At 50.4% G+C, this 25,368-nt stretch overlaps 2 protein-coding genes across 2 annotated transcripts in view; one reads left to right on the top strand and one right to left on the bottom strand.

Moving 5' to 3' along the window:
- Window positions 1-2,303, top strand: part of TBC1D10A (TBC1 domain family member 10A) — a 44,710-nt gene extending 42,407 nt beyond the window's left edge. Inside the window, exon 9 of the mRNA XM_078595271.1 lies at window positions 1,699-2,303. Coding sequence (XP_078451397.1) covers window positions 1,699-2,262 — 564 coding nt within the window. The 3' untranslated portion in view covers window positions 2,263-2,303. The remainder of the gene's footprint in view (window positions 1-1,698) is intronic.
- A 6,073-nt stretch (window positions 2,304-8,376) lies between these two features.
- On the bottom strand, window positions 8,377-25,198 carry SF3A1 (splicing factor 3a subunit 1). Its single transcript, XM_078595270.1, has 16 exons — window positions 25,113-25,198; window positions 23,866-23,972; window positions 23,172-23,364; window positions 22,168-22,425; window positions 21,648-21,722; window positions 20,714-20,864; window positions 19,717-19,994; window positions 18,627-18,741; window positions 17,615-17,800; window positions 16,940-17,061; window positions 15,712-15,984; window positions 13,960-14,167; window positions 12,488-12,648; window positions 11,771-11,872; window positions 10,493-10,564; window positions 8,377-9,676 (listed from the first exon to the last, which is right to left on the bottom strand). Exons 1-16 carry the CDS (start codon window positions 25,176-25,178, stop codon window positions 9,575-9,577), a joined length of 2,469 nt encoding a protein of 822 aa, XP_078451396.1. The 5' UTR covers window positions 25,179-25,198; the 3' UTR covers window positions 8,377-9,574.
- Window positions 25,199-25,368: the final 170 nt, after the last annotated feature.

Here is a 25,368-nt window from a genome sequence, read left to right as displayed (position 1 = left end):
GATTATAAGTGAAAAATAACCGGGGGAGAGAAAAAGACTTGAGGGACTAGATCGGGAACTCGAGAGAGAGAGAGGGAAGGACGTTTTCAACAGGTAGTTGGTGACTTCATCCGAGACTTTTAGAAGTTTGCATCGACTGCGAGTTCATGACCACCAAGGTGGGACAGGGAATCCCAGAGCCTGGGCGCTGTGTTGACAAATAAACCCGGTTGGGGACTCCGGGTTCGGAGCCTGGAGTGCGGTTACGTGGAGTTTAGGGGGGGTGGAGGGGCACGATGGCTGTGGATCTCAGAGACTTATCTCAGTGCAGGAATGTGTGGCTGAATCACCATCTGGATGTATGATGGAGTAAGCCCATTTAAAGCCTCGAACACAAGTCGGTGAATCTGAAACTCATGTAGTGTGTACGTTGAACCTCTTTCGCGCCGTACGTAGCCAACCGTGCTAATCGGAGCTTGCTTTCAACTCCACAATCCTCCCCGCTTGGCTTCCGAGATCTGACGAGTTGATTGGGTAACGGGGCAGACGCGTGCCTTTACACGAGTGCCCCCCGAACGCTGGAGAATGGTTGTAAAGAACGAGGTGGGAACGCCGGCGGTGGGGTCCGACCGGCGGTTCAAAGTTCAGACAGTACGTGGAGTGATAACGATTCGAAAGTGCACGGTGCCTTACACGGGGCGATTTCGCGTGAAACATAAACGGGGAGGTGGGGGGGGGGGAAACAATGAACACACGAGAATCAAAACAAAGGGTTACGGGGTTACGTAAAAAGTCGCGCAAATTGGACCAGCGGGCGCAATGGCGCGCAGATTATAGCGGAACCGAGAAGCTTTGATCAACGGCAGTGATCCACCTCGACCACCGCAACAACCTCCACTTTGACGTTGATTGTCAATGTCAATATGTAAACGGCAGACAAGTGCTACGGATCTTCTTTTTTACTACACATAGTTGGAGGAGCACATACCAGGGGGGGGGCGGGTGGGGTGAGTACAAATGGGGCAGAGTACATGTGAGACGTTGCAATGATGCAAACAAATTTGTACAGGCAGCACACGAACAGGACAGTACGGATGGGAGACGCTACAAACGAGGCAGAACAGAATCGACGCTTAGATCATCTTAAAATCGTGACCCCTCCCCAAATCGTGACAATTTCTTGAACGGGCGGGTTCGGGGGAGAGTGCGGTGGAGTCTGTGTGGGGGGCGGGTAGAGGGTCAATTGTTCACGAGCCTAAACATCTGTAGCGTGTGCTGTGTTGGGAGTGTTGTGGTTTTGAATGGGGGTGTGTGGGGGGAGGGAGGTGGGGGGGGATCGTCTGGGATAAACATCCTCGCTCCTCCACGCGCGTTCGCCTAAAACTGGCAACCGAGAGAGGGCGACCCAAATCGCAGAACTTGGCTTCGAGTAACGCGTGTCAAAATCGGGGGGCCAAATTTTTTTTTTAAACGTTCCCAGATGTGAGCCTCGGGCCTCGCGAGCGTGTCGAGCGTTGACCGGGTCCACCGGCCGCCCACCGAACTTGCCAGCGGTCTTTGCCACGTTCATCGGAAAACATTTTTCATGTTTTCGAGGCGGCTAGGAGAGAAGAGAGTGGGAAGGGAGCGCGGTATTTTTCTCTTGGTCACCGTGCCGAGCTGAACAGCTTCTTCTCCTCCAACCCCGCCCCCCCCTCCCTTCTCACGCCAACTCATCAGGTGCTGGAGTTGGAGGTGACAGAGAGCCAGATCGAGACGGAGCGTCAGAAGCAGATCGGCAAGTGGAAGGAGCAGAAGGGCAGCCTGTATCCGGCTTCGTCGGTGCACCGGCTGTACGGCACGCGCGCCGTGCACGACGACAGCAAGGGCGCGCCGGTGCCGGCTCCCTCCGACTTCACGCCGCCTTCGCCCTCCTCCACCGCGACGATCGCACGCGCTCCGCTGTCACCCACGGGCAGCATGGCGAGCATCAGGCCGGGCAAGGATGACACGAGGATGAAGAAGAAGGCCGACAAGGAGCGGGAGAGGCTGAGGAAGGAGGAGGAGAAGAACAGGGCCCTGGAGGAGAAGGAGAGGCTCAAGATGGAGAAGAAGAAAAAGAAACGGAGCGGCAGCGAGAAGGGTGACCGCTTGGCCAACGGCCACCAGGACTCGAAGAACGGGAAGGCCGAGGCGGATCTCGGCGAGGGCCACTCGCTCGCCGACCCCGACATGAACCCGGAAGTTAAGCGCTCGACTCTGAGCATCCTGTCCGAGCTGTCTCTGGAGGAGACGTATCTCTGATGGGTTGGGGACGGCCGTGCACATGCGCTAACGATTTCGAATTCACAGTTGGGTGGCAGGGGGGGGGGGGGAGTTGGAAGGGAGTGGAGGGGGGGGAGGGTGGGTGAGAGGAGGAGGGGAGGAGGGAGAGTCGGAAATACAAATAATTCCTTGGTCGTTATGTAAAGTAAAATACAACACTGATTTTTTTTTTGTATAAACCCATCAGGGCTGGACATTACGTTGAATTGCTGGGAGGGGTAGCGGGGGGGGGGTATGGGATCCGGGCTGAGAGACGGCGAGAGAAAGGCATTTCACGGGATCGTGCGTGCCGTGGGATAGGACGGGAAGTTTTTCCGAATCCCAAACGCCGCCACGAGAAATGAGCGACCCCCTTTTGCCGACGGAATCCCGTCAGGGGGGCGGCGGTGCGAGCCGCTCCCGCACGGAGGCCACTCGCGAGTCCCGCTGCACTTTGTTTACCCGCCGTGTTTTGACCACTTGGGGTGGTTACCGAGAATCCCGATTTCGCGTGGCCCCCCCGGGGTCTTGCTTCCCTCTCCCTCGCGCTGTTCCACGCCGCGTCGTCGCACCGCAGGCGTTCGCGGGCGGGCGGGCGGGCGGGCGGGCAATCTCGTCGGCGAGCGACGAGATTGCCTGTGTGGGGGTGGGGGGGGGGGGAGCGTCTTCGACTGGAAAATGTAAACTTTTTAAAAGCGCGGCTGCTCGCACCTCCGGACGATGGAGCGTGCAGCCGCCGCCGCCGTCCGCGAGGGAAACGGAGAAGTCTTCCTCGGTCGTTCCTCCCCGCCGGCGTCCCAGTGCCGACGGAGAGAATCCGAATGCCGGAGCTTTGCGAGCGTGGGGGCCTCCACCTCCCCAAAAGCGGGGGATGCCTTCGCGCCACGGCGTCGGCCGCACGTCCGTTGGCTCTCGGTCGCAATGTTGGGCCGCCGCGGCTAAGCTCGACGTGCCGACTTTACGGACACGACTTCCACCCCCCCCATCTCTCCGCCTTCACAACTTCGTCTTCGAAATGTTCACGTTGCCCGTTTTGCCACACCCTTTTCCCCCTTTTTTTTTTGGTCATAATATCATGTTAACTGTTACAGTTCCGCAGCAGATTTGTATTAACTGATGTAAGCAATCGTGTAAAAGAATATAATACGACTACTTGCGGTATAGGAAATTGAATATAATTTAAGCAAATGTTGTTTTTGCACCGTAAAGGGCAAAAGAAAATCACGTTCAAGTTTACCGCATTCATGGTATTGAATTACGCGCGTATTGCCCTCGACGGCTAGATCACTAAACTGGGAAAATCGCTTTTAGTTAGACAAGACGCTAAACACACGCAAGCACGCACGTGCGCGCGTGCAGATGGACGGATGGACTCATCGAAACGTTTAACGCGTAGGGGGCCGGGCGCGACCGATGCGATGTCACGCGGTTGTGACGACGCAACAAGTTGGGGGGGCGAGGGGGCCGTGCTTTGAACCCCCTCCCCCAGTTCCCCCCCCCCCCCCCTCTCTGTACGTTTACACGAGGGACTTGGCGCTTACCACCCTTGACTCCGTCGTATCTCGGGCGTCACCGCTTCGGCTCAAGATCGCCCGCACATCGCCCCAGCCTGTCGCGGGGGTGCAGCATCTCTTCCGAAATTCTGAAATCGCACAGAACACTTCCATCGGTTGGCTCGATTGACCAACTTTTATAATCGAAAAGCGTAAGGCAATAATAATAATGATGTAGTGCGATGAGGAGGGGGGGGGGGGGTTATATGTGTATTGTTTTGTTTCCTTTGTCGATGTACAATCACCGTAGAAGAGCAATGCGCCTCCCCAAGGAGCGCACCCCATGTCAAGGGGCGTTGATTGAAGCGTCTCCAATCACGAGCATTTGCTTCAGTCCGAGGCAAGAGGATTATAGGACCTGCAAATAAGGCACTTTTGTAAATTGTCAATGTGCAGTCGGAGTCAAGCTAACGATTAAAGTCGCATTCGTTGCATACGGGATTTGTTGTCCTCTCGTGCTGACGTTTTGTAATTTTTTTTTTTCGGGACGACTTCCATCTCCTTGAGTGCGAGAGACCCGGGGGGGGGGGGCGGTATCGACATCCACGTCGCCCGTCTCTCTCGCGCCAGAGGTCGCAAACGGGTTTTGATTCCTTACCCGTACCCATACCCGGCCGCACCAGGGTCGCAAACGGGTACCCGTACCCTACCCGATACCCATACCCTACCTGTACCCGGCTGGGTACGGGTAGGGTACGGGCTACCCGTACCCGGCCGCACCAGGGTCGCAAACGGGTACCCGTACCCTACCCGATACCCGTACCCTACCCGTACCCTACCCGTACCCTACCCGTACCCTACCCGTACCCGGCCGGCTACGGGTAGGGTACGGGTATCGGGTACCTGATTGCGACCTCTGGGATGAAGCCATGTTGCAGGCGCGTGTGGGTTTATTCTAGGAACTTGAATTGTGAGAAGAGACAAGACGTTGGGAAATGAGTGACAAACGGTGACTCACCAATGACTCACGGCCTACCCGTACCCGGCCACACCAGGGTCGCAAACGGGTACCCGTACCCGGCTGGGTACGGGTAGGCGGGTATCGGGTAGGGTACGGGTATCGGGTACCCGGTTGCGACCTCTGTCTCACGCCCACAAAAAGCGGCACCGCCGCAAGCGACCGCCGAGATTGGATGAGGCAGGGCGCAGGGAGTCTGGGCAGGGCGCAGGGAGTCTGGGCAGGGCGCAGGGAGTCTGGGCAGGGCGCAGGGAGTCTGGGCAGGGCGCAGGCAGTCTGGGCAGGGCTCCGGCTGGGACTCCCCTCCGAACGCCCCGGACCGGTGCTCGTCATGGCCACTGGGAGCCCATGGTGGTGGCCTTCAGTGCGGTCCCTGATGATGTGACCCCCCCCCGCCTCCCCCCAAAGACAACACACAGAATGAAGGCAACTCACCACCATCATCATCACCGTGCTGCTGTCACAACCCCCCCCCCCCCCCCCTCAATGGTTTCAAATGTGTGGCGGCCCCTCTCACACACTGCTGGTGACTTCTTATCGGGCGAATGTGCCCACCACCACACCGCCCAACCCACACCTCGTGACAATGAGTGGAGGACCACTGCCCTCGACTCTTTCTCTCTCGCGACGTTCAGAGCCACCTGCTGGTCCCTGCAGGGTAACGCACAGCACGCACGGTAGTAGGTCAAGCCGTGCGTGGTCCACGTGTGCTCGACTATACCTGGCTGTCACATGCACAAGCCAGTGCCGGATTAAGCTCGTGCGTGGCCTGTGGCGTTTGTTATAAAGAGGCCCTAAATAAAAAAAAAGGAAAAATATTAAAACACATGTTTCACTTGCATAGGAAAGTCAATTGTATTTTTTCATTTGCTATACAGCCAGATAATACGACAAATCGCTAACATTAAACACCCAGTCGTTCATAATAGTTAAAGGCGGTATAGTACTATAGTGATAGAGCAAGTGCAGAATCACTCATCTGGAATTGATAGCTTGAAAGCATTTAGCGCGGGGCCCTTGAAAGTGCGGGGCCCAGAACATTTGTAGCTACTTTTGCTACTAGGGTAATCCGGCACTGTGCATACCGTGTCAACCCATACGGGTTTACCCCGTATTCTTACACAGGGAAATTGAGTTTTCAGGTCCATACGGCGTATAGCCGTTTCAACATGGTAAGTGTACTAGTGGTGAGTGTAGGAGTGGTGAAGATTGTCTATTTGTGTTTCTCCCTTGTGATGGGATTTTGTAGGATGAACGTTGAGATGTATAAGGGCACGGGGGGGTGGCCAATAAGGTCTGAATTGGGCTGTAATAAGGTAGGGTACTGATAAGGGGTTCACAGGTATGCAAATGAAAGCTCAACGAAGCGGCTTATCGTCGTGTGGAATTTTATAGTGGCAGCCAAACACCCTAAACGCGTGTTGATTCCAAAGAGTAGTTGAACCCACCATGAGCGTGACTCCTAAATCACCCAGAATTCGCCGCCAGGCGACCCGCATCAGACCGCTCGGACTGGTGTGGTGGGACGGGCAATCGTGCCGCATAAAACATTGCGTTATATGTTGTTGCCGGCTATTCATCTGCAGAGGGCAAGTGTCGCAACAACCGTTACGTGCCTGCGCGATGCCACAACAGACGATGCATGCCCGTATGTATACGTTAGACCGTACAGTCGAACCTCTTTCGCCACCGTACGTAGCCATCCGTGCCAATCGGAGGCCCCAGCGTGTTCCAACTACCGCGCACAGGACGGTCAAAAAAAACATCTTCCACGACCCACAACCCGCTTTGGGAGCGCCTCATCCAGCAGTGGATCGGAAAATGGACCGTGTGCAACTACAGACGGTTCGGTATCAAAATCATTCAAGACTGCAGTACAGTAATCAAGAATGCTCGGCACAACTGTAGGCGAGTTATAACAAGCCTCTTTGAGCGATGTGCTGACATTGTCACTTAAGGATTAATCACCACGTACACTAATACCGCCGCTGTGGTGAGATTAACTACTTCGCCTGGTGTACAGGTCGTGGGTTCAACCCTGAAGCCTGCTGCTGTATATATTTAGAGTTTGTCTCTCTCCCCGTGGTCGCGTGGATTCTTCTCCGGGTCTTCCTGGTTTTCCCTCCACATTTAGAATCAATGTCACGCGTTTAGAGTGTTTAAGCTGCCATAAATGTCCACGTGATGATAAGCCACTTCGTTGAGCAATCATTTGTGGCCAGGTCGTTTCTGAAAAAGAGCGATAATAGCTCAGTGGGCCTTACCTGGTAACATAAAAAGTTTAATAATACAATGTTTTAGTTTAGTTTACACTTTATAAAAAAATCTGGCCAACTACATTGATAAAGGTGCAGTCATGTAATTGCAGTAACGGTTCTTAAACCTGTGTGCGGACCCCTTTTCAATATTAAACAAACCACCACCACACGCTAAAGGTAATCATTTGAAATTGCACCCTTCCTTGAGGACGTTATTCTACTGGACGTCTGTGAAAAAAAGAGCTTCATAGCTCATCGGATTTCTCTAGTATAAACATTCAGATTCCTGTAGTTTTTTTCCACGAACCCCTCTGTAGTAAGCCTCGTGGACCACCAGGGGGTCCGCGCACCACAGGTTTGGTGCCCCGCTGTTGTAGAGGGTAACTTGCTCACGCCCTGGCGTAAGAGCATCCACTAGAATCAGGGGTGGGGAACGTCCGGCCCGCGGGCCGTTTAAGGCCCCGCGAAATCATTTGGTGTGGCCCTGCCAAGGCAACCGCAGGTGGGACTCGAAATTCAATCAATCTAGGAGCAAACCTGGAAAAGCAGTTGCGAAGTAGCAACATCATCAATACCAGCTAACATCACACACCTCACCAAAGAGAAGCAGTTCCAGCCATCACATTGGCGGTGAGTTAATTAAATGTTTGACCAAATATAACAGGCTAATTTTTAAGTTGATAATTTTGTATGGCCCGCGGATGTTATAAATATCCAAATGGCCCTTGGCAGAAAAAAGGTTCCCCACCCCTGCTTGACGAGATGGAGCACCAGAGAGCTCCTCTCGAAAAATGTTTTTCCTGCCTCTGCCATGCTGGCCAAACTTTGGTTTTGGGAAGAGGTGGGAAGGTGCTCACACTTCACCGCACACGTGACCTGCCGCTCGACTAACAGCGTTGACGCTGTTTATTTCACCAGGTCAGGCCCTCTGCAAGCTGGACAGCTCTTTTTCAGAAGCAACCCGGCGATCACGAATGACAGCGCAACGAAGCGGCTTATCATCTTGTGGAAATTTATAGCAGCCCAAATACTCCGAACGCATGTTGATTCTAAATGTGGAGGGAAAAACGGGAGGCCCCGGAGAAAAATCCACAACCACGGGGAGAACATGCACACTCCAAATATACAGGTGTCAGGGTCAAGATTTAACCCACAACCTCCTGTATACCAGGCGAGGTAGTTAACATCTCCTAGCCACCGTGGCACCCATTGTACTGTGCTGCTCGGTGGGCAGACGCGTGGGTTTATAAGAAACTTTCGCCATTTTTACGACTTGCCAAGCAGACAGATCAGATCGGTGACTTGATTGCAAGTCCCTTGTACACACCATCACACGACGGCAAAGTCCAGTAAAAATGTATCAAAGTACATTTCAATAAAAGTTTATTTCAACTGCTCCTGAAATGAAAGAACAATGATGATGGTGGGGGGGGGGGGTGTGATACGATTTTGCAACAAATAACGAGTTCCCACTTTGGCATTTGGCGCCAACAATCCAGCATCGCCTGGCATCTGTTCTGTGAAATGGGATGTTCATTGTTCTGCGACGTGCACAAAAAGAATCGAGGGAAACAGAAAAAAGAGCGACTGCCCTAATTCTAAATTAACTGGTGGAATGTTTTTTTTCGGGGCACGGAGAGAAAAACGACAACAAATACGACGGCGCTCCTTTTGACGAGGATAAGTTGCAGAAAATGAATCCACGTTATGGGAATAACACGCATTTGTCTTCATTGCATTCTAAATAAACGAGTTAAATCAATTGTCCTGGATTCTTTAGAAGTTGGTAGAACTTTGTACTCATCCTTTCAGATTTCCAAACAATGTTTACTCCTTTACAAAAGAGTCCCCCCCCCCCGCCCCAATCAATTTACTCGAGACATCTTTGCCGCTTGTTAAAAAGTTTCACTTATTAGTACAAGTGCTGAAGACAGCACTTGTTCTAATAGAACGCACATTGGCAACCCAGTCAATGCAACCCAGAGTGACTGCTGGCATATCCAGGACATTCTTGTACATGAGACAACCTGGTCTTTTCGACTTCTCACTAGAAAAATAAACTGATATATCTGGCAGCTTTTATTGGAGTCCGCTAATATGCCAATGCAATACGACAACTGGATGTGGACTATGCAAATCCCTTTGGATGAGTGAATGTTGTCTATTGGTTTGGCTTACCCGAGTTTTTCCTGCCAGACCCAATAAAAAAAAAATCTGCCACCTCTGCTGTAAAAAGCAACGCAAGATAACTAACTTTAAGAAAATACCTCCATCGGCACATCCTGCCATCATCGGGAAGCACGACCAGTTTAACGAAACTGTTCGTATCAAAATGATTTCCCCGCAAAAATATGAAACGGTGAAGCAGTCCCAGAAATAAAATCCCACTGTCACATTTAGGGTTCACCTCTCGCACTAAAACCCACGGGGAGGTTCCATCGAGAACCCGTGACCTCTCGCACGGTACACGCAACGCTCATCGGTCACAAAAAAAAATAACCAAAGACCTGACGCATCCCGAACCACGCGGCCCGAAAGGGCCACTACTTTTTGCGACCGCCTCTCTCCTTGAGGGCCAGGTGAATGACCGACCCGTTGAGCATATTGTAATAGGCCAACGAGTTGGAGTCCTTGATGAAAATACCCTGCAAGACAGAACACACGCACGCGCGCACACACACACGGTCAACTTGAGGATCACAGCTCTGTTTTTACAAGCACCTCAACGGGTTGTCAATGAGCAGCAACGCCAAGTAAATAGGGGCCATGGTTTATTTAGGTTTAATATTTCACCCGAAGGGCACCTGCTGACATTACACAGCAAACCTCCACCCCCCCCCACTGTTTTTTTTAATGAGTAGCCCAACATTTTTTTGTTTAAGGCGCAGGGAACGTACTTTGTGTGGCTCAAGGGGCTGGTCACAGAGCTGGCAGTTATGAGAACCACCTGGACATCTGTACTTTATATAGCTCATCGGATTCCTCCAGTATAGACAAATATTCCGATTTAAATCTAAGTTTCCGCCACCTGTGATGAAGTGTAGAGTTTATTGTCTCAGCCCAGTGAACCAATGACTGCAGAAAAAAAACCCCATCATGTCGGTTTTTCGCTTAATTGGCCTCGGGTTGACTACCATGTGACTTTTATTTCACTGCCGTGTGACTTTTATTTGACTGCCACGTGAAAAACGAACATTCCTCTGGCAAGTGTGTAGGGAAGTATGGCTGCCCTACTGTGGATTCAAAGTACTTTAAGGGAACACCAGAAGCCGCTTTATGATATCACCTTTCCCCGGGCCAATCTCTAACACACTGGGTGATGCACTGCTCGGTGTGATGTGGAAAGCAGACTTCAGGACATTTTTTAAGACAAAAAGAATTCAAAAATCACCACCCTTAACCTCATGTAAAAAAAAAGCACAGCTGTAACATTCCACCAGTGTCAGTGTCAGTTGCATTACCTCAAACTGCAACTTCTGTTTTCCAGCCGGCATGCCCGTGCTCTCATGTATCTTAGCCTTGATGACGGACACCTGGAAGGGGCAGATGAGAAAAACACAACGATCGGTAAAAATCACCCTTTCCCATTCCGAGACGACTGCAAGTTTCAGGGTGGGCGTCTTGTTCGCCGGCGAATCTCAGAACGCGCAAACGGTTTGGCGTTAATTGTATTTAGAGAGGCGTAGCACCGTTAGTTTTAAAGACGTTGTACTCACCGCAGAGAACTGTAGCGACACGACCGCACTCTACGATAGCCGATGCCAAACTGTGCCACGCCCTCCCGCATGGACTTGTGGGAGCCTCGGTACCGATGAAGTTATTTTATTTTTTCTTTCCGGTTCCATACCGATGACATAAACATAGGAACCCAGCAGAGACCCGAGTTCGATTCCCGCTCATGGCCAACACCAGTGACGATTTTCTGACACGGCCCTGGGCCTCCCCAAGGTTGACTCGGCCTCAAATGAGTTCCTGGTACAATGTGCAAACATCGCCACTCCCTTCGTGTGCTGTGCCGGCCGTCATTAACAGACTTCCCCAACAGTCTGTTAATGGCTACACAGGGGATGCTTGTCTGTATGTCCGGCTGAATTGTGACCAACATTTCAGTTTAAGTGTTCAACCAGAGCTATCAATCATCTACTGAATCAGTCTCCACTGTTTATCCCCCTCCTCACCATCCTATAGCTCCACCCCAATGGGCAGTCCTAGTAAGGGGACACATCCACCACCCAGATTATTGCCCAGACGGCAGAGAGGAAAGCAAGGCGGTGAAACGTGGCGCAGAGGCCATGCTATTTTTTTTTACGATTAAATTTTGCAGCAGTCCCGTGAGTTTATTAATAAACTCTATCATACAAAGAGTAGAGCTTATTAATACTTTACCGAAAGAACCAAAGAGTATGGATTCCTGCAGTCACGAAAGCTTCAAATCAAGATTTCCACCATCCAGTTTGGGCTCCATTTCCAGATCCTCTTTTGGACACCGTACTACGCCAAGTAATTCGCGCCAAGGGTGGATTTTTCTCCGGGTCGTCTGGTTTTTCCCTCCATGTTTAGAATCAACGTGCGTTTAGGGTATTTGGCTGCTATAAACTTCCACGTGATGAGCCACTTCGTTGAGCTATCATTTGTGGCTTCTGACAAAAGAGCAACGCAGCTCAGTGGGGCCTTTCCTGGTAAAATAAAAAAGTTTATAGTTTTTTTATATATAGGAGCACCAGTGATGGTGGCCTCACCTGGTCGGTAAGCGGGAGGTTGAAACTCAGAGTCTGTCCGTTCAGCTTCCATTCCGACTTGTCCTGCATGTTGGGGACCTGAACCTTGAAGGACACGGCACCCTGCGGCAGAGAGACAACAAAACACATTCAGTGTCGCCGCCTCGAGCGCGCGGATTGGTAATACAGGACACGGACGAGTACGGTGTAAAATAAGTTCAACATACGTACATACAAGCGTGTGAAACAAACTGGCATGTACTGCACTTTACCAGCGCCTTTCGTCACTCTACTGCTGGACGAATGGTTTCCCTTCACTTTGCAGGATGTGAGGGGCTATTTAACCACACTTCACCATGCTGGTCCGTGCAGGTTGGTCGGCGATAGGTGACAACAATGGATTTTGCTGCACTGCCCTCTGCTGCATGCTACGTAGCCTCCCAGCAGCAGCAGCCTATGACAACCACTTTGATACACGCTGGGTCGCCCGTCCAAGCACTATCCACAGGCTCAACTCCCGCATAGCATCTAAGTTCTCGCGCGATCTGACAAAATCGAGCGTGTTCCGGGCGACTCGGTCAGTGGCTACAAGATGACGAGAACCGTTTTGAGCACGGGTGAACTTTGCCTTCGACCGGCAGTAGACGGATCCCAGCTAATGACGACGATGATTACGCGATGCTCAGGTTACGCGTGAGGCAGTCGCCCCCCGCCCGACCATCCTCAACACCCACGCACCCGGTGGCGCCGTAGGAACTCCTCCTCGGGAATGAGGTTGTCCTCCGTCTTGAGTTTCTTGGAGGCCGGCTCGTCGTCCTGCTGGGAGGGCGCGTTGTGGTGGGGGAGCATTCGGCCCCCTCCCGGGCCTGACGGGGGGCCCACCTGGGTGGCCACAAACACTGTCGCGCGCACAAACACACGGTACAGCCAGGACAACAACGACGACGTCGGCGGGTGTGTTTTGAATTGCGAGTGTCTGAGACATTTCCATCTTCAACATAACTCACACAAACGTCAGTTGTGTTGAGATGTAAGTGTGATTTATGCACGTGGAAAGTGAGGTGACTGGGTAAGCTTCGATCTCGGGTAGCTCCATAATATAAGCGTCAAAATGCAGTCACTAATCGGCAAATGAAAAAAAGTTCTTTAGCATTAACTTGAGCAGGGGTATGGAGTCGAAGGCAGGAATGGCTGAGGCGAGAGAGTTCTAAATTATGGGGGCAGCACTGGGACTGTGGCTGCCGAGATCTTGGGATTCAAAACACGTGCAACCGTAACCCACGATTGGACTAGATTCTTAAATGCGGAGTAAGACAATCTCCGCCCAGTCACCGATTACTGCACAAGACACAGCCACCACCACCGTAGTGGAATAGAATTCTCAGTTAGTACTCAACTGCAATTGCAGAGTGCATTTCTGAATTAAATTAATCGCAGCCTAGGTTCCGGGGGACAGAATGTTCAATTTCACAATATATCTCCAAAAGAGGACGTAGGAGCCGAACCGTGCGTCGAATAAGTGACACGAGAGACACTGATGTAATTATAAAGTGGCTCAGCAGTGAAGCCGGCGGCTCGCAATTGGAAGGTTGCGAGTTGAAATCCTGGTTGGGGGTTGACTCAGCCCACCACCCCTCCGGGGTCAATAAAAAAAAATTGTATCACTTTGTGGGCAAGTCAACAGTGCTTGGACTACGGATCGACTCGTCCCTGCAACAGGAACGAGGAATTTCCAACATGGCTATGCAGGGCTGTACACAAGAGACGAGCATCGCCTGCATGCTCGTTCGAGCAGAAAAATCTAAATCGCTTTCACTTCCGACTTGAAAAACCCACGCACGAACAACAACACAAAATTTCGATTTAAAGCTTTCGTGACTGCATGGATTCATCTTTTTGGTTCTTTCGGTAAAGTCACGTAGAAGGGAAGTAATAAAATAATAAAAATAAAACATAATAAAATAATTCTCACGACGTTTCGGCCACAACGTCTGACGCTGTCTCCCCGACAGACCTGGTCTTCACCTGAGGACGGCTGCTTACGTTGTGGCCGAAACGTCGTGAGAATTGTATTTTCTTATGTTTTATTTTAATTATTTTATTACTTCCCTTCTACGTGACTTTACCGAAAGAACCAAGAAGAAGAACAACACAAAAGGTAAAGAAAATAACGGCAACGGCGAGGAGAGGAGAGGGAGAGGTGGCGTTACCGGTGGGCACGCCCATGGGCGGGGGCCGCGAGGGCATGCCCGGCGGGGGCATGGGTAGCACGGAGATGCGTGAGGGCCCGGGCAGCATCTGCGGGGGCAGCTGCGTGGTGAGGACAGGCGTGGGCGCCAGGCGAAGCATGGGCGGCATGGGAGGTCGGGGCAGCAGAGGTACCGCCTGCACCACCGTGGTGCGCATCGGCTGCGCTATCTGCACAACGGGAGGCACCGGCACGCACGCGCGTCAGACAAGTCAGGAACCCCCCCCCCCCCCCGGGCTCGAGCCCTCACCAAACACAAACCGTATCCCTAACCGTGACGCTCACCCAAACTCTAGCGCCCGACCAAAATGGTGTCCTAATATTAATAATAAATGCAAACACCCAAACTCGAACAACCAACCTGAACCATGTCTTATATAAATTAACGATAATAATAAAACAATATAATTCTAAATTTCGATTTAAAGCTTTCGTGACTGCAGGGATTCATCTTCTTGGTTCTTTCGAAAGAACCAAGAATATAATTCTAGCCCTATCTCTAAACCCCAAAAATGACAAATCTAAACCGTAATGCCAATCCCAATGCTAGACCCTAGACCCCCAACGCAAATCGCAGCCCAGCTCTACAAGCGGAATCAACCCTAGCTTTAATCCTCATATTAAGCAAACCACCCTGCCCCCCCTTAATCTAAGAACGCATTGGCATACATTTGCATACTGTATTGGTGAAGGTTTTGTTAAGCAAACTGTGCTAAGGTTGGAATTTATCATCTGGGTGCCAAAACTCACACCGTCATAGCTGGTCAACACACACACACACACTTTTGATTTCTTGGGCCCAGTTCCCAGGACTCGAGAAAAAAAAGGACTCACGGGGTGCAAAATGTTCTTATTGTACGCACACATCAGTGGAGAGGAAAAGAAAAACACCGATTGAATCCTTTTCACAGATTGCTAACGAATTTCACACAAGCACCGCATTCCCCATTCAAATTAACAGCAGCGTCGGAGACTCGTTTAAAACATTTTGCCGCGATCCTCCCTAAAAGTAAAAAGACAAAACATCCGCCTGAACCCGCGACGCACAACGTCAAGGAGCTTTGGGCTGAAGACCTAAACAACTGCAAAAATATAATTCCGCTAAATCAATTCCTCGGGGGAAGCAGTGGCAGCACAGTGGTGTGGCTGACTGCGCCATGAACCCGGTGATCTTGAATTCGATTCAAGGCCACCACTAAAACGCACCCACACTACCTCCTTTCTGAAATCCGTACTAACCGGCGTGACTATTGTTTAACAAAAAAAAGAGACACCCATGTCTACACATTGTGTGTGGAGGCCTTCATCTAGCAGTGGATTGACAAAGAGCTGTAATATAAAGCAAAATGCCCACCACTGACTAATGAACACATGAATGGGACCAACGGTACATTTTCTTTTAGCGAGATCTACTGATGCAATCTGTGTACGAACTCTATATTGTGACCTGTTAATTGAGTGTGTTGTCCCCACTTACACTGCTGGGTGGACATGATGGGGGATAATAAGCTTGATAAGCAAATTTGCCCACTTTAAAAACATCCAATTCTTTCACGTGACTAGACGCATGAATCGCGAGCCTTAAAAAAAAATCTAGATTAAAAAGCGACGAATTAAAACGTCATTAACACCTCCGAATGTTATCTCCTAACCGCACCGCGACCGAAATTAGCGGAATTCTCCCATTTTTTTCCCGATGCGATCGCTTACGCACCAGCGGTGGGCGCGAGCTGGGCAGCATGCTGTTGGACATGGACTGCGAGTTGGAGGTGGCCGAGTTGGAGCGTGGAGGTCCGGGCGGGGGACCCGGCGGCGGGCCGGAGCGACCCGACACCACGGGCTTGGGCCCGATCTTCTCCTTGGCCTCGTCCTCACCCACGAGGCCCTTGGCCTTGTGGATGGCCTCGATCTGCTCCTGCAGGCTGATGTTGGCCTGCGCCGCCTGCTGCGTGCGCGCCATGCTCGCCGTGTGGCCATCCCACGTCACCTGCGGGAGAGGAGTTGGAACACGGTGGCGAGATGTTAAGTACCTTGCATGGTTGTACAGGCGGTCGTGGGTTCGATACCCGACCCCGACGCCTGCTGCTGTATATATTTAGAGTTTGTGTGTCTCTCTCTCCGTGGTCGCGTAGATTTTTCTCCGGGTCCTACTCAGGTATTTCCCTCCACATTTAGACACAAATGCGTTTAAAAGTATTCGGCTGCTATACATTTCCACATAAGCCACTTCATTGGGCTATCATTTGTGGCCAGGTCGCATCTGAAAAAGAGTTAAATAGCTCAATGGGTCTTACCTGGTAAAATAATAAATTTAAATAGTTCAGAGTGTGGTAGCAAGGGAAGCTTAGACGAATGACAGTAGTAGCTTGATTCCGCAAACAGAAATATTTGCTCTTCACCTAGCCTAGGTCATGCGTGTTCACGCCAACACGAAGCAATGCACGCGGAAGGCTAAAGAGGATGTTGCAGACGCTGCAAAGCAGCGCAACGTCAAAAGAACAGATTTGAAGTTTTCGTGACTGCAAGGATCCATACGCTTTGGTTTTTTCAGTAAAGTCACATAGGTAAAAAATAAAATAAATAAAAATGAAAACAACTAAATTAAAACCTAAATGAAAACAACTAAATTTAAACTTTATTTAGTTGTTTTAATTTTAATTTATTTTATTTTTTACCAACGTGACTTTACCCAAAAAACCAAAGAGCATCAAAACAACAGACCCAAGAAAAAAAGGAGCCGAGTCAAATCAGGGAAGCAGAAGCAACCGTCCAGAAAAGGACTTCGAGGCAGTGACGCACCGAGGCAGCGAGGGAATAAGCAAGAATCGTAACGGTTGCAAAGACCAACGGAACGAGGAACAAAACATTACGGGAGCAGGGTCCAGCAGAGGAGAACGAGCTTGCCCATCCCAACCGACGAGACGAAGCTCTCTCTCTCTCACCTTATCCTCGGGCTTCTGGATCTCCTCTTCCCCAATCTTCTTGCCGATAGCCGTCTCCTCCACACCGAAGATATCGGTACGGCGCTCAGCCAGCTGCTTCAGGCTGCTCTCGATGTCCAGGCCTAGGAGGGCACGTGACAAGTCGTGTCAGTGCCGTACAGTCGACACCGCAGGCTTTGTCCCATCTCGTTTTCCTAATCGGTGCTGTCCCACTGTGAACTTCGCAAGCTTATTTAAGAGTGGCGCACCTTGGCTTACTTAATTTTGAGAGGTTCTACAGAGACATTTTTATAAACAATGCGAACTATAAAGTTTTGCCTCTGTCCAGAGTACTTCTCACAAGCCCTGGATGTGCCACTCAAATGTATAATATTCAACCGGATTGTGGCCGTGAAAAGTGCAATTATATGCAGCCCTCACTTAAAAAAAAAGTTACCCCAACCCTGCTGTAAACTTTACAATTTCAGTCTCTCCGCCAATTAAAAAAAAAACGGAGAAGCAACAACGATGCATGTATGCACGTTGAACTTCTTTCGCACCGCACGTAGCCAACCGTGCTAAATCGGAGGTTCGGGGGGGGGAAGGACTGCAAACACTAAAACACAAAAGGCAGTTCTCAAAGAAGCATGACGACCGGCAGGCGAAGGCAACGCAAGCACCAACGGCGCCACTGACCGTGGGCGTAGACCTCCTCCTGGTTCTGCCGCTCGCGGATGGAACGCTCCTGCTCCTGGATCCAGCGCGGGTCCAGTAGACCGATGCGCATGTGCTCCTGCATCTTGCTGGCGGGGATGCGCTCGCCCGTGATGGGAGAGACGAGGAACTCGTCCTGCGTGGGCGCCGGTGCCGTGGGCCGCACCGCTGCCCGTCGAAGAAACAAACAAGGTTGGTTGGTCGGTCTGGTTCAGAGTCGTGAAAGTTTATATCGGCGATAGCTTTGTTAAAACAAAAACTAAAAAGACGTGGATTTTATACAACCTCCGTGTGTATGTGTGTGATCGCATGTCAAGATGCTAAACAGAAACGGTGAGCGTTGTTGTTTTATAGAGGTATAGTCATAAACAGAAGATAAATAAATAAAAAAGTCTTGAGCCTGGACTTAAACAGGGGCAGGGAGTCAACAGAATGGATTGGCTGGAGGTAGGGAGTTAAGAGATACTAAAAGCGCTGATTTAAATGGGTGAACTACCAACAGACGTCCTTTGCACTATGAGACATCTCCTTTACCAGTGGCAAAATATAGTAATAGGTTTTTACCCTTTCAACTGGTACAAAAACTGACACCTTTATACAAGGCATCATGTTTGCAATAACCACAACACAAGCAGTCAAAATGCAAACAAAAAGAAACAACTCTGATGATGATAATGATATGCACTGTCCTTGAAGTTGATTGGTCCACACCCGAGACAGCTTTTCTTAGAGCCTAGTCTCCATTGGTGTTGGACCAGATGACGCCAAAAGGCGTACAACTCAAAGACAGCGCACTATCAGAGTATTGAGAGCTCGGGGTAAGCATTTTTGCATTTTGACTGCTTGTGTTGTGGTTATTGCAAACATGATGCCTTGTATAAAGGTGTCAGTTTTTGTACCAGTTGAAAGGGTAAAAACCTATTACTAGACGTCCTTTGCTCACACCACAATGGAGAACAACAAAGTGGTGTAGCCGAGGACGAAGGACGCGCACCTTTGGGGTCGTAATCCTTGCGGATGATCACTTGGTCAAGGGCGGGAGGAAGAGGCGGCGGCATTGGCAACTCGGGCAGCGGCGGAGCGGGCATATCATCCTCGTCGTCCGATCCCTAAACGTGCGCACACACCCACACGCGCACAAAGCCCATCAATGTTGATGCACCCTTCAGATTCTCTCGGCTAATTCTGTCAGTAGATCGTCACATCTTGTCAAGGCTCTCAGAGAAGGCACGGCAGTGACTACTTCTAGTGCCTATCATCAGAGCCTCTCGGCGAGATTACACGGTGATCCTTTCACGCTCTGTTAAAGAGAGGGTTTGCCGCACGTCAATCATACAATTCAAATATACAATTACTTTCAATTCATATACAGGACTCTTTTACACCGGTACTGAAATGTTAAAACGATTATGGACTTGCGTTGTTAACCCTGGACGTCACATCGTAACAATTTGTTGGATCGTGACGAGAGTGAATCGCTGCGTCACTATCAAGTGGCGGCCGACTCGGCCGCTATGAATCCCTCCATAAGTATTCCAGGCCACCGTTCCGGCTTTCATTTTTCTTCGTTATCTTTCACTCCGATCAGAGTGACGATCTAAGAGTCATGCCATGAGATGAAAACATTTCAATTTACAAGCTCTTGTAGCAAACTCCCTGTGTCAAAGAATGGCCCCTAGAAACTACATTTGAATTTGCTCTCCAGTGTGTTGTACGAATGGACGTTGAACTTCTTTCGTAGCCAAACGTGCTCATCGGAGGTGCAGGGGAAGGACAACAAACTAAACACATCTAAACCATCGTAATACATTTTAAATTTGAATAGCTCCTAACAGTTCGTGAAAGCCATTTTAATCACATAAAGAATACAACGTTGTTTTATAACGGCATCACTACATAAACGGCATCTCAAAATGCCATTTCATTTGTGACACGCACCGTTGTTGCACGGAGGTGCGGATAAACCGCAGACAGGTGGGAAGGGCGCCCAGAACCGGCACCAACAATTGCCCAAGCTCTGGGGTCCTATATCGGGATGTTTGGCACACTCAAATGTGAATGAACACGTCACTGAGCCACGTCACCTCGTCCATGTCCTGCACTTGGGTGTCCTGGTCCGTGGGCTGAGAGGAGGAGGCACCACCGCGCTGCCTATCGTCCCTGCGCTGCCGATCGTCGCGCTCGGGCTCGCTCTCGCTGCCCTGGTCGTCGTCGTCTTGGCGATTGCCGTCGTCCGAGTCGCCCTCGTGGTCCGACTCCACCTCCATCTCCACCTCCTCGCTCTCCCCGTACTTCTCGTAGCGCTCCTGCGCCAGGATGCGTGCCCCCAGTTCTTCGGGCGTTGTTGGCGGAGGGAGGTTTCCTGCGCGGACACCGGGGGGGGGGGGGGTGGGAAAAACCCGATGACGTGTGGTGGACGTCGTCTTTTAACGTTTCTCAGCCGCTTATTCATTAGAGCTGGGCTCCATCGGTAGGTTTATTTTTTCTTTAACAACGTGGATGTCGCCAAACGCGACATTCGATGTTAAAATGAGCGGACTGCGACCCCCCACACAGTAGACACCAGCACCGCTCTTCATCAGTGAGCAGTGGGGTGAGAGTGGGCAGACCCAGGTGAGGTTATCGAACAAGCTCAAGGTATGTGGGACACACACACACATATATACCTTGTACACGACTCGGACGTACGTCATGGTCGTTCTACGTACAAAGACCTGAACACCAGTATGGACGTGTGGACACCCCAACTTATTGACAGTGATGCGACACTCTAACCTGAACTTAATCAGAAATGTACCACTCACCAGTCATCTACTGACCTGGCCCTCATCACTTACGTGTTTACACAATACAGCAGAATGCAGCAAACTGTGGTGGCACTCCTGAAATACACTTTTGAAGTGTTGTTGTTTTTATCCCCTTCTTATTTACGAAATTTAACAAAAAATGCTCTCTAAAAGTCCAGATCCACAGCATGAACCATATAGCTGCCAACTAAAAACCCACTCGCTTCGTTGCCTCCCTGGAAATCGTTGAGCGAGCGAACGAGAGAGAGAGAGCGCGAGAGGTGAGGCTGCCTGCCTTGCTCGTTGGGCTGGAAGTCCACGGTCTCCACCACCACGAAGTCGTGCCAGTCCACCTGGGCGTACGCAACCCTCTCCCGCTCGCGCTCCTCTTCCTCCTTCCTTCGCTCGCGCTCCTGGAACTTTGCCCACTCCACGCGGTACTTCACCTGAAACGACAAAAAAACGTCGAGGGCGTTTGTAAATACACAGGCAACCCTCAGATCTCGCTCTTCACGGGACATGCAGGATGTTCTCAGACATTCTGATTTACATCTTTACAGAGCTTTCGAGTATCTAGATAATAATCGGGTTAAAATGTATGTCTGAAAGTTTGTTTCCAGAAGCCTTCCTATGCCACGCCACCATTATCGGTGAATGAGGTGTCATATTAAAGCTTCAGAAAAGATATGACCCATGACCCAATAACTCGGCTAAATCAGCTTATTGGCTATAACACTTAGCCCCTCTATCATGTGCAATAGTCCAGAACCTAATGGGAGCCCTGTTTAAAATACAAAAAAAGATAAGCACGTGGTGTTGGGGAGGATTGTGTGCAAGATTTGGGGGAGCTGTTGAATCTCAAACATGCTTCCCACGTGTAAGTTAGAATAGTTATCGCTGTAAACTGGTTATATGTTTGCATTTAAAAGTTATTTCATTTATATGTCTTCATATCGTCTCGCCTTTAAAGGGATCGTTCCACATTGTGAACGTTTTCAAAAGCGTATGAAGAGTGCACTTTTGTCCATCCCCCTCCAAAAAAAGTGGATTGAAATATTGATGCTTTGCAGAAACATCGTGACACACATTGTGTTTTTGAAAAGTGTAAGTTACGCCGAAAACCACTCCACGCAGGGCATGCTTTGTGTGCTGTTGATGTTTAACGATCCCTAAATGACCAATGGTGTTCAGTATCTCCAAGTCAGATTACCACGTATTATCCAAGTTACCTGATCCAAAATATCCTTGGGGTTTTCAGCTTGCTTCTTAAGTTTTTGCAACAGGCCTTTTGGAGGAATCAGGATCTAATTAAAAAGAAAAGCATAAAGCATCACATGAGGGTTAAAGATAACATCACGACGGTAATATACAATCTCTATTCAGTCCTGTGTTTCAACAGACACTAGTTTTTTTGTTATTTATGCATCCTTTCTTGTTTTTACAATTACAAAGTCAAACAAATATTGAACACACTATAAAAAATTAATACCCTTACGATTTCTAATCGATGTACCCTCGCTGCCCAACATACCTTGTGTAGCGCTCCCCATTTTGGCGGGTCAACCTTAGCATACTGCTGCCCTCTCTCCACCCCATAATGCACCTGAGCTTACTGCTGCCCTCTCTCCACCCCATAATGCACCTGAGCTTACTGCTGCCCTCTCTCCATGGACACATTAGTTGATTGCTCCTCACTGCCTGACAGGTCCACATTCGTCTACTGCTCCCCTCTCTGCCTGGCCAGCCAACCTTGGTATACTGCTCCACCAGCTTGGTGAAGTAGTGGAAGAGGCTGTGCTGTGGCCGCAGGAAGTCGAAGGTGTAGTTGCGCTGCTCCTTGGCCATGAGCTGCGTGAGGAAACTGCGCCCATTGCGTGCCACGAACTGCGCCGTCAGCTTCACCACGTCCAGGTCGAAGTACGAGATGGACGGCGCGTCCGCCATGAACTCGAAGTCCGGCGGTGCCTCCTTCGGCACGATGGTCTCCTGCATCACCTGGGCCTGCACCTGCGCTCACACCGAAGAGACATCACAACCGCGAGAGTGTATCGTGTGCCGGAATATTGAGGTTCGAGAGGGATCTGTTTGCATGTGGCACGGCAACGTGGCCTAACGGTGGCCGGTGGTGGCTTAAGAAGCTAAATGTCAGACACGCTGAGTCGGCATTGCCGGCTTCGATTTGAAATTCTAGCAACCCTTGATTATAACTGTGGTCAAGTAATTTAACCGCACCGTGTCTCATGACAAGATGCCGACAGAATAGCGGAAATACAATTTGCACAACTGAGAAGATGGGATCAATTACGGGTTTCAGCCACACTTGATACAAATGGGGTCGAGCAGTGGAGAAGCGGCTAAACTGGCGTTATACATCTCATGACACGATGCCAAGAGTGTAACTGAAATCCACCTGGGAGAGGAAAGCATGTGCCGCCTGATACGTTTGCAGTGGAGACGAGGAAGGTCTAGTCCGGCCTGTATGTATGTTGAACTTCTTTCGCACCGTACTTAGCCAACCGTGCTCATCAGAGGTGCGGGGGAAGGACAACAAACTAAAAGCAGTTCGAAATAAATTCATCTTCAATTCAGATTGAAAATTGCACAGCTCCAGTGGCTTCCTAATATCGTAAGAAAGAGCGTTCCAGACGGCCGCAGAAGCGCATCTGAAAGCGCTCGATGCAGTGACCGTCCTTGTTCGATGCAAGCACCGAGGCCCAGCAGAGTTCCCACTGGCCTTGGAAGCGCGAGCACACCTTCTGTGAGATGAGCAACTGCTGTTGCATGATCTTGGGAACAGCGGCTGACGGCTCCTGCCCACGCCCTTCGCGGAACTCGGTGACCTTGTGGCGGTAGTAGGCATGGTACGGGTCTGTGCTCGTGAGGAAGTTGAACTTGGGGTTGTTGATCTCGTTCTGACGGATGCGAGCTTCGAACTCCGGGCCGTTCCTGAGAGATTGTCAAAAATACATTATAATCAAGTGTCAGCTTTCTCACTTGCCAAAGCTAAGCAGCATCGAGCCGGGTTCGTATTTTGATGGGCGATTGCATTCCACCTGATGACGGACGCTTGTGTTGCGCCCGAAAAGTCGTGATTTATTTTCTACCTACGTGACTTTACCGAAAGAACCAAAGAGTATGTATTCCTGCAGTCACGAAAGCTTCAAATCAAGATTGATTGCATGGTATTAACAGATGTTGTAGGTTGCTAAGAGATCCTAGCACATTACCTGCTCCTACTGGAAATCTGTGAAAAAGGATCTTTATAGCTCATCGGATTCCTCCAGCACAAATACATATTCTGATTCTACTGGTTCAATCTATCTATGCTGAGATTTCCTTCATCCAGCGGTGAGTTAAAGATATACAATTTCAGCACAGCCTATACGTGTTACCCATCGTCCCTCCCCGAAATTCGTGCCACCACGCCGCCGCGTGCAGGTTAAGCACCTGGCCACGAAGCTCGCGGTCTTGTCCACGATGTTCCGCACCTCCGGCGGCGGGTAAATGATACCCACCGCGGGCTTGGCAGCTTCATCTTTTGCTTCATCTGCGGCCTACACACACCACACATACACACCACACACACAAATATAACATACACACAACAACACCCGCCATTTGCCCCTAAGTTGGCGGTCACGTCACCACGGTGCCTGTGCCAGGCTAGGTTCACTTTGAGGCTGCGTGAAGTCGTCGAATGCCCGCTGACAGGAGGTCGCGGGACAGACCCAAGTGCCATTCGTTGGCTGACTGAGATGACTGGCAGTTGCACAACACACACACATATATTACATACATACACCCATACACAAACAAGATGGATCAGTGGCAAGTGTGATACGCAGTTAACCCGGCGATCTGATTTTCATTTCCGACCGCGGCCAACATGAGTAGAGAGTTGATGTATGAACAAGGTCTCGGATCTCCCGCCTCACTCTACCACAGCCGCACTGATCAGAGTGCAGAGAGGCATGAAGTACAAGTATGGTCAAACGACTACCCCCCCCCCACCCCATCAATAACAGTGTGTAGAAGGGCTTCAACCAGCAGTAGATTAACACACGGGCTGTAAAACAACGGCGTTTCCCCGTGGGATGCTTCGTATCTCTTTCACCATCAATTGCCAGGGGCGCTAATTCCACATTCCTATGACGGAGACGAGTGAATCCACGCAAAGGGCAATGTTAACAACCACAATATGGTACTCACTGTATCGACCGGAGAGTACGTTAGTGCATATATAACACAGGCGATGTATTGCTAGACGTGATACTTTATCATTTAATTAAAAGTCGGTTTACTTTTTAGCTGCACAACACAGCCTTTGAATGTTACTCAACGGAGGCCTAGTAACCTGTATACCCCCGCTAAATCTAGACACTTCAAACGCCGTGGCTAAACTCCAACATCACATTCCCATTGCAGTGACTTTAGCAATCCCACTGACCGCACGAAACAACGTAATTACGACGCAAATTCGCGAATTGCAAATCCTCATTTGACCATCGCCGGTGCTAGGCCCGAGTCGACCAAGAAGCCTGCGACTAGGCCTCATGACGGCAAACCTCGACATTCAACGCAGAGCCGCGCGCGAGAGAGAGAACAGCTCGGACGACGTTTAACTCGTTTCGTTTACTGCTGTTGTTGATGTTGTTAACTAATCGCCGCCCGCCCGCTCGCTCGCCCGAACCCACCTTTGTATCTCCGTGAGCGGGAGAGACGAGTTGCAGGGGCCCGACCGGCATGGCTACGGCGGGCATGGCAGCGTTGGGGGGGGGGGTGTCAGGTCAGAGGGGAAAAAACCTTCAGGCTGTCGGCGTCGGGATCTGAATCTGAATGCCGGGGGGTGTGGGGGGGGAGGGCACTCCTCGACTTACGAACGGGTTGGGTTCCAAAGCGGTGGTGGTGGTTCAAGTTGATTTATTAGGTAGAGCCCTGTGAGCCATTCGG

This window comes from Lampetra planeri, chromosome 6 (genome assembly GCF_965212315.1).
Source record: "Lampetra planeri chromosome 6, kcLamPlan1.2.h2, whole genome shotgun sequence".
Taxonomy (NCBI): domain Eukaryota; kingdom Metazoa; phylum Chordata; class Hyperoartia; order Petromyzontiformes; family Petromyzontidae; genus Lampetra; species Lampetra planeri.
This window is presented reverse-complemented; position numbering and strand designations above follow the sequence as displayed.

Excerpts from the sequence above, each read along its gene's own strand:
- SF3A1 (XM_078595270.1), bottom strand. The coding sequence starts at position 25,178 with ATGCCCGCCGTAGCCATGCCGGTCGGGCCCCTGCAACTCGTCTCTCCC. Across the intron at positions 18,742-19,716 it reads AAGTGCAGGACATGGACGAG|GGATCGGACGACGAGGATGA; the intron begins GTGACGTGGCTC and ends GCGCACGTTTAG. Across the intron at positions 14,168-15,711 it reads CCAGCTCGCGCCCACCGCTG|ATAGCGCAGCCGATGCGCAC; the intron begins GTGCGTAAGCGA and ends CCCGTTGTGCAG.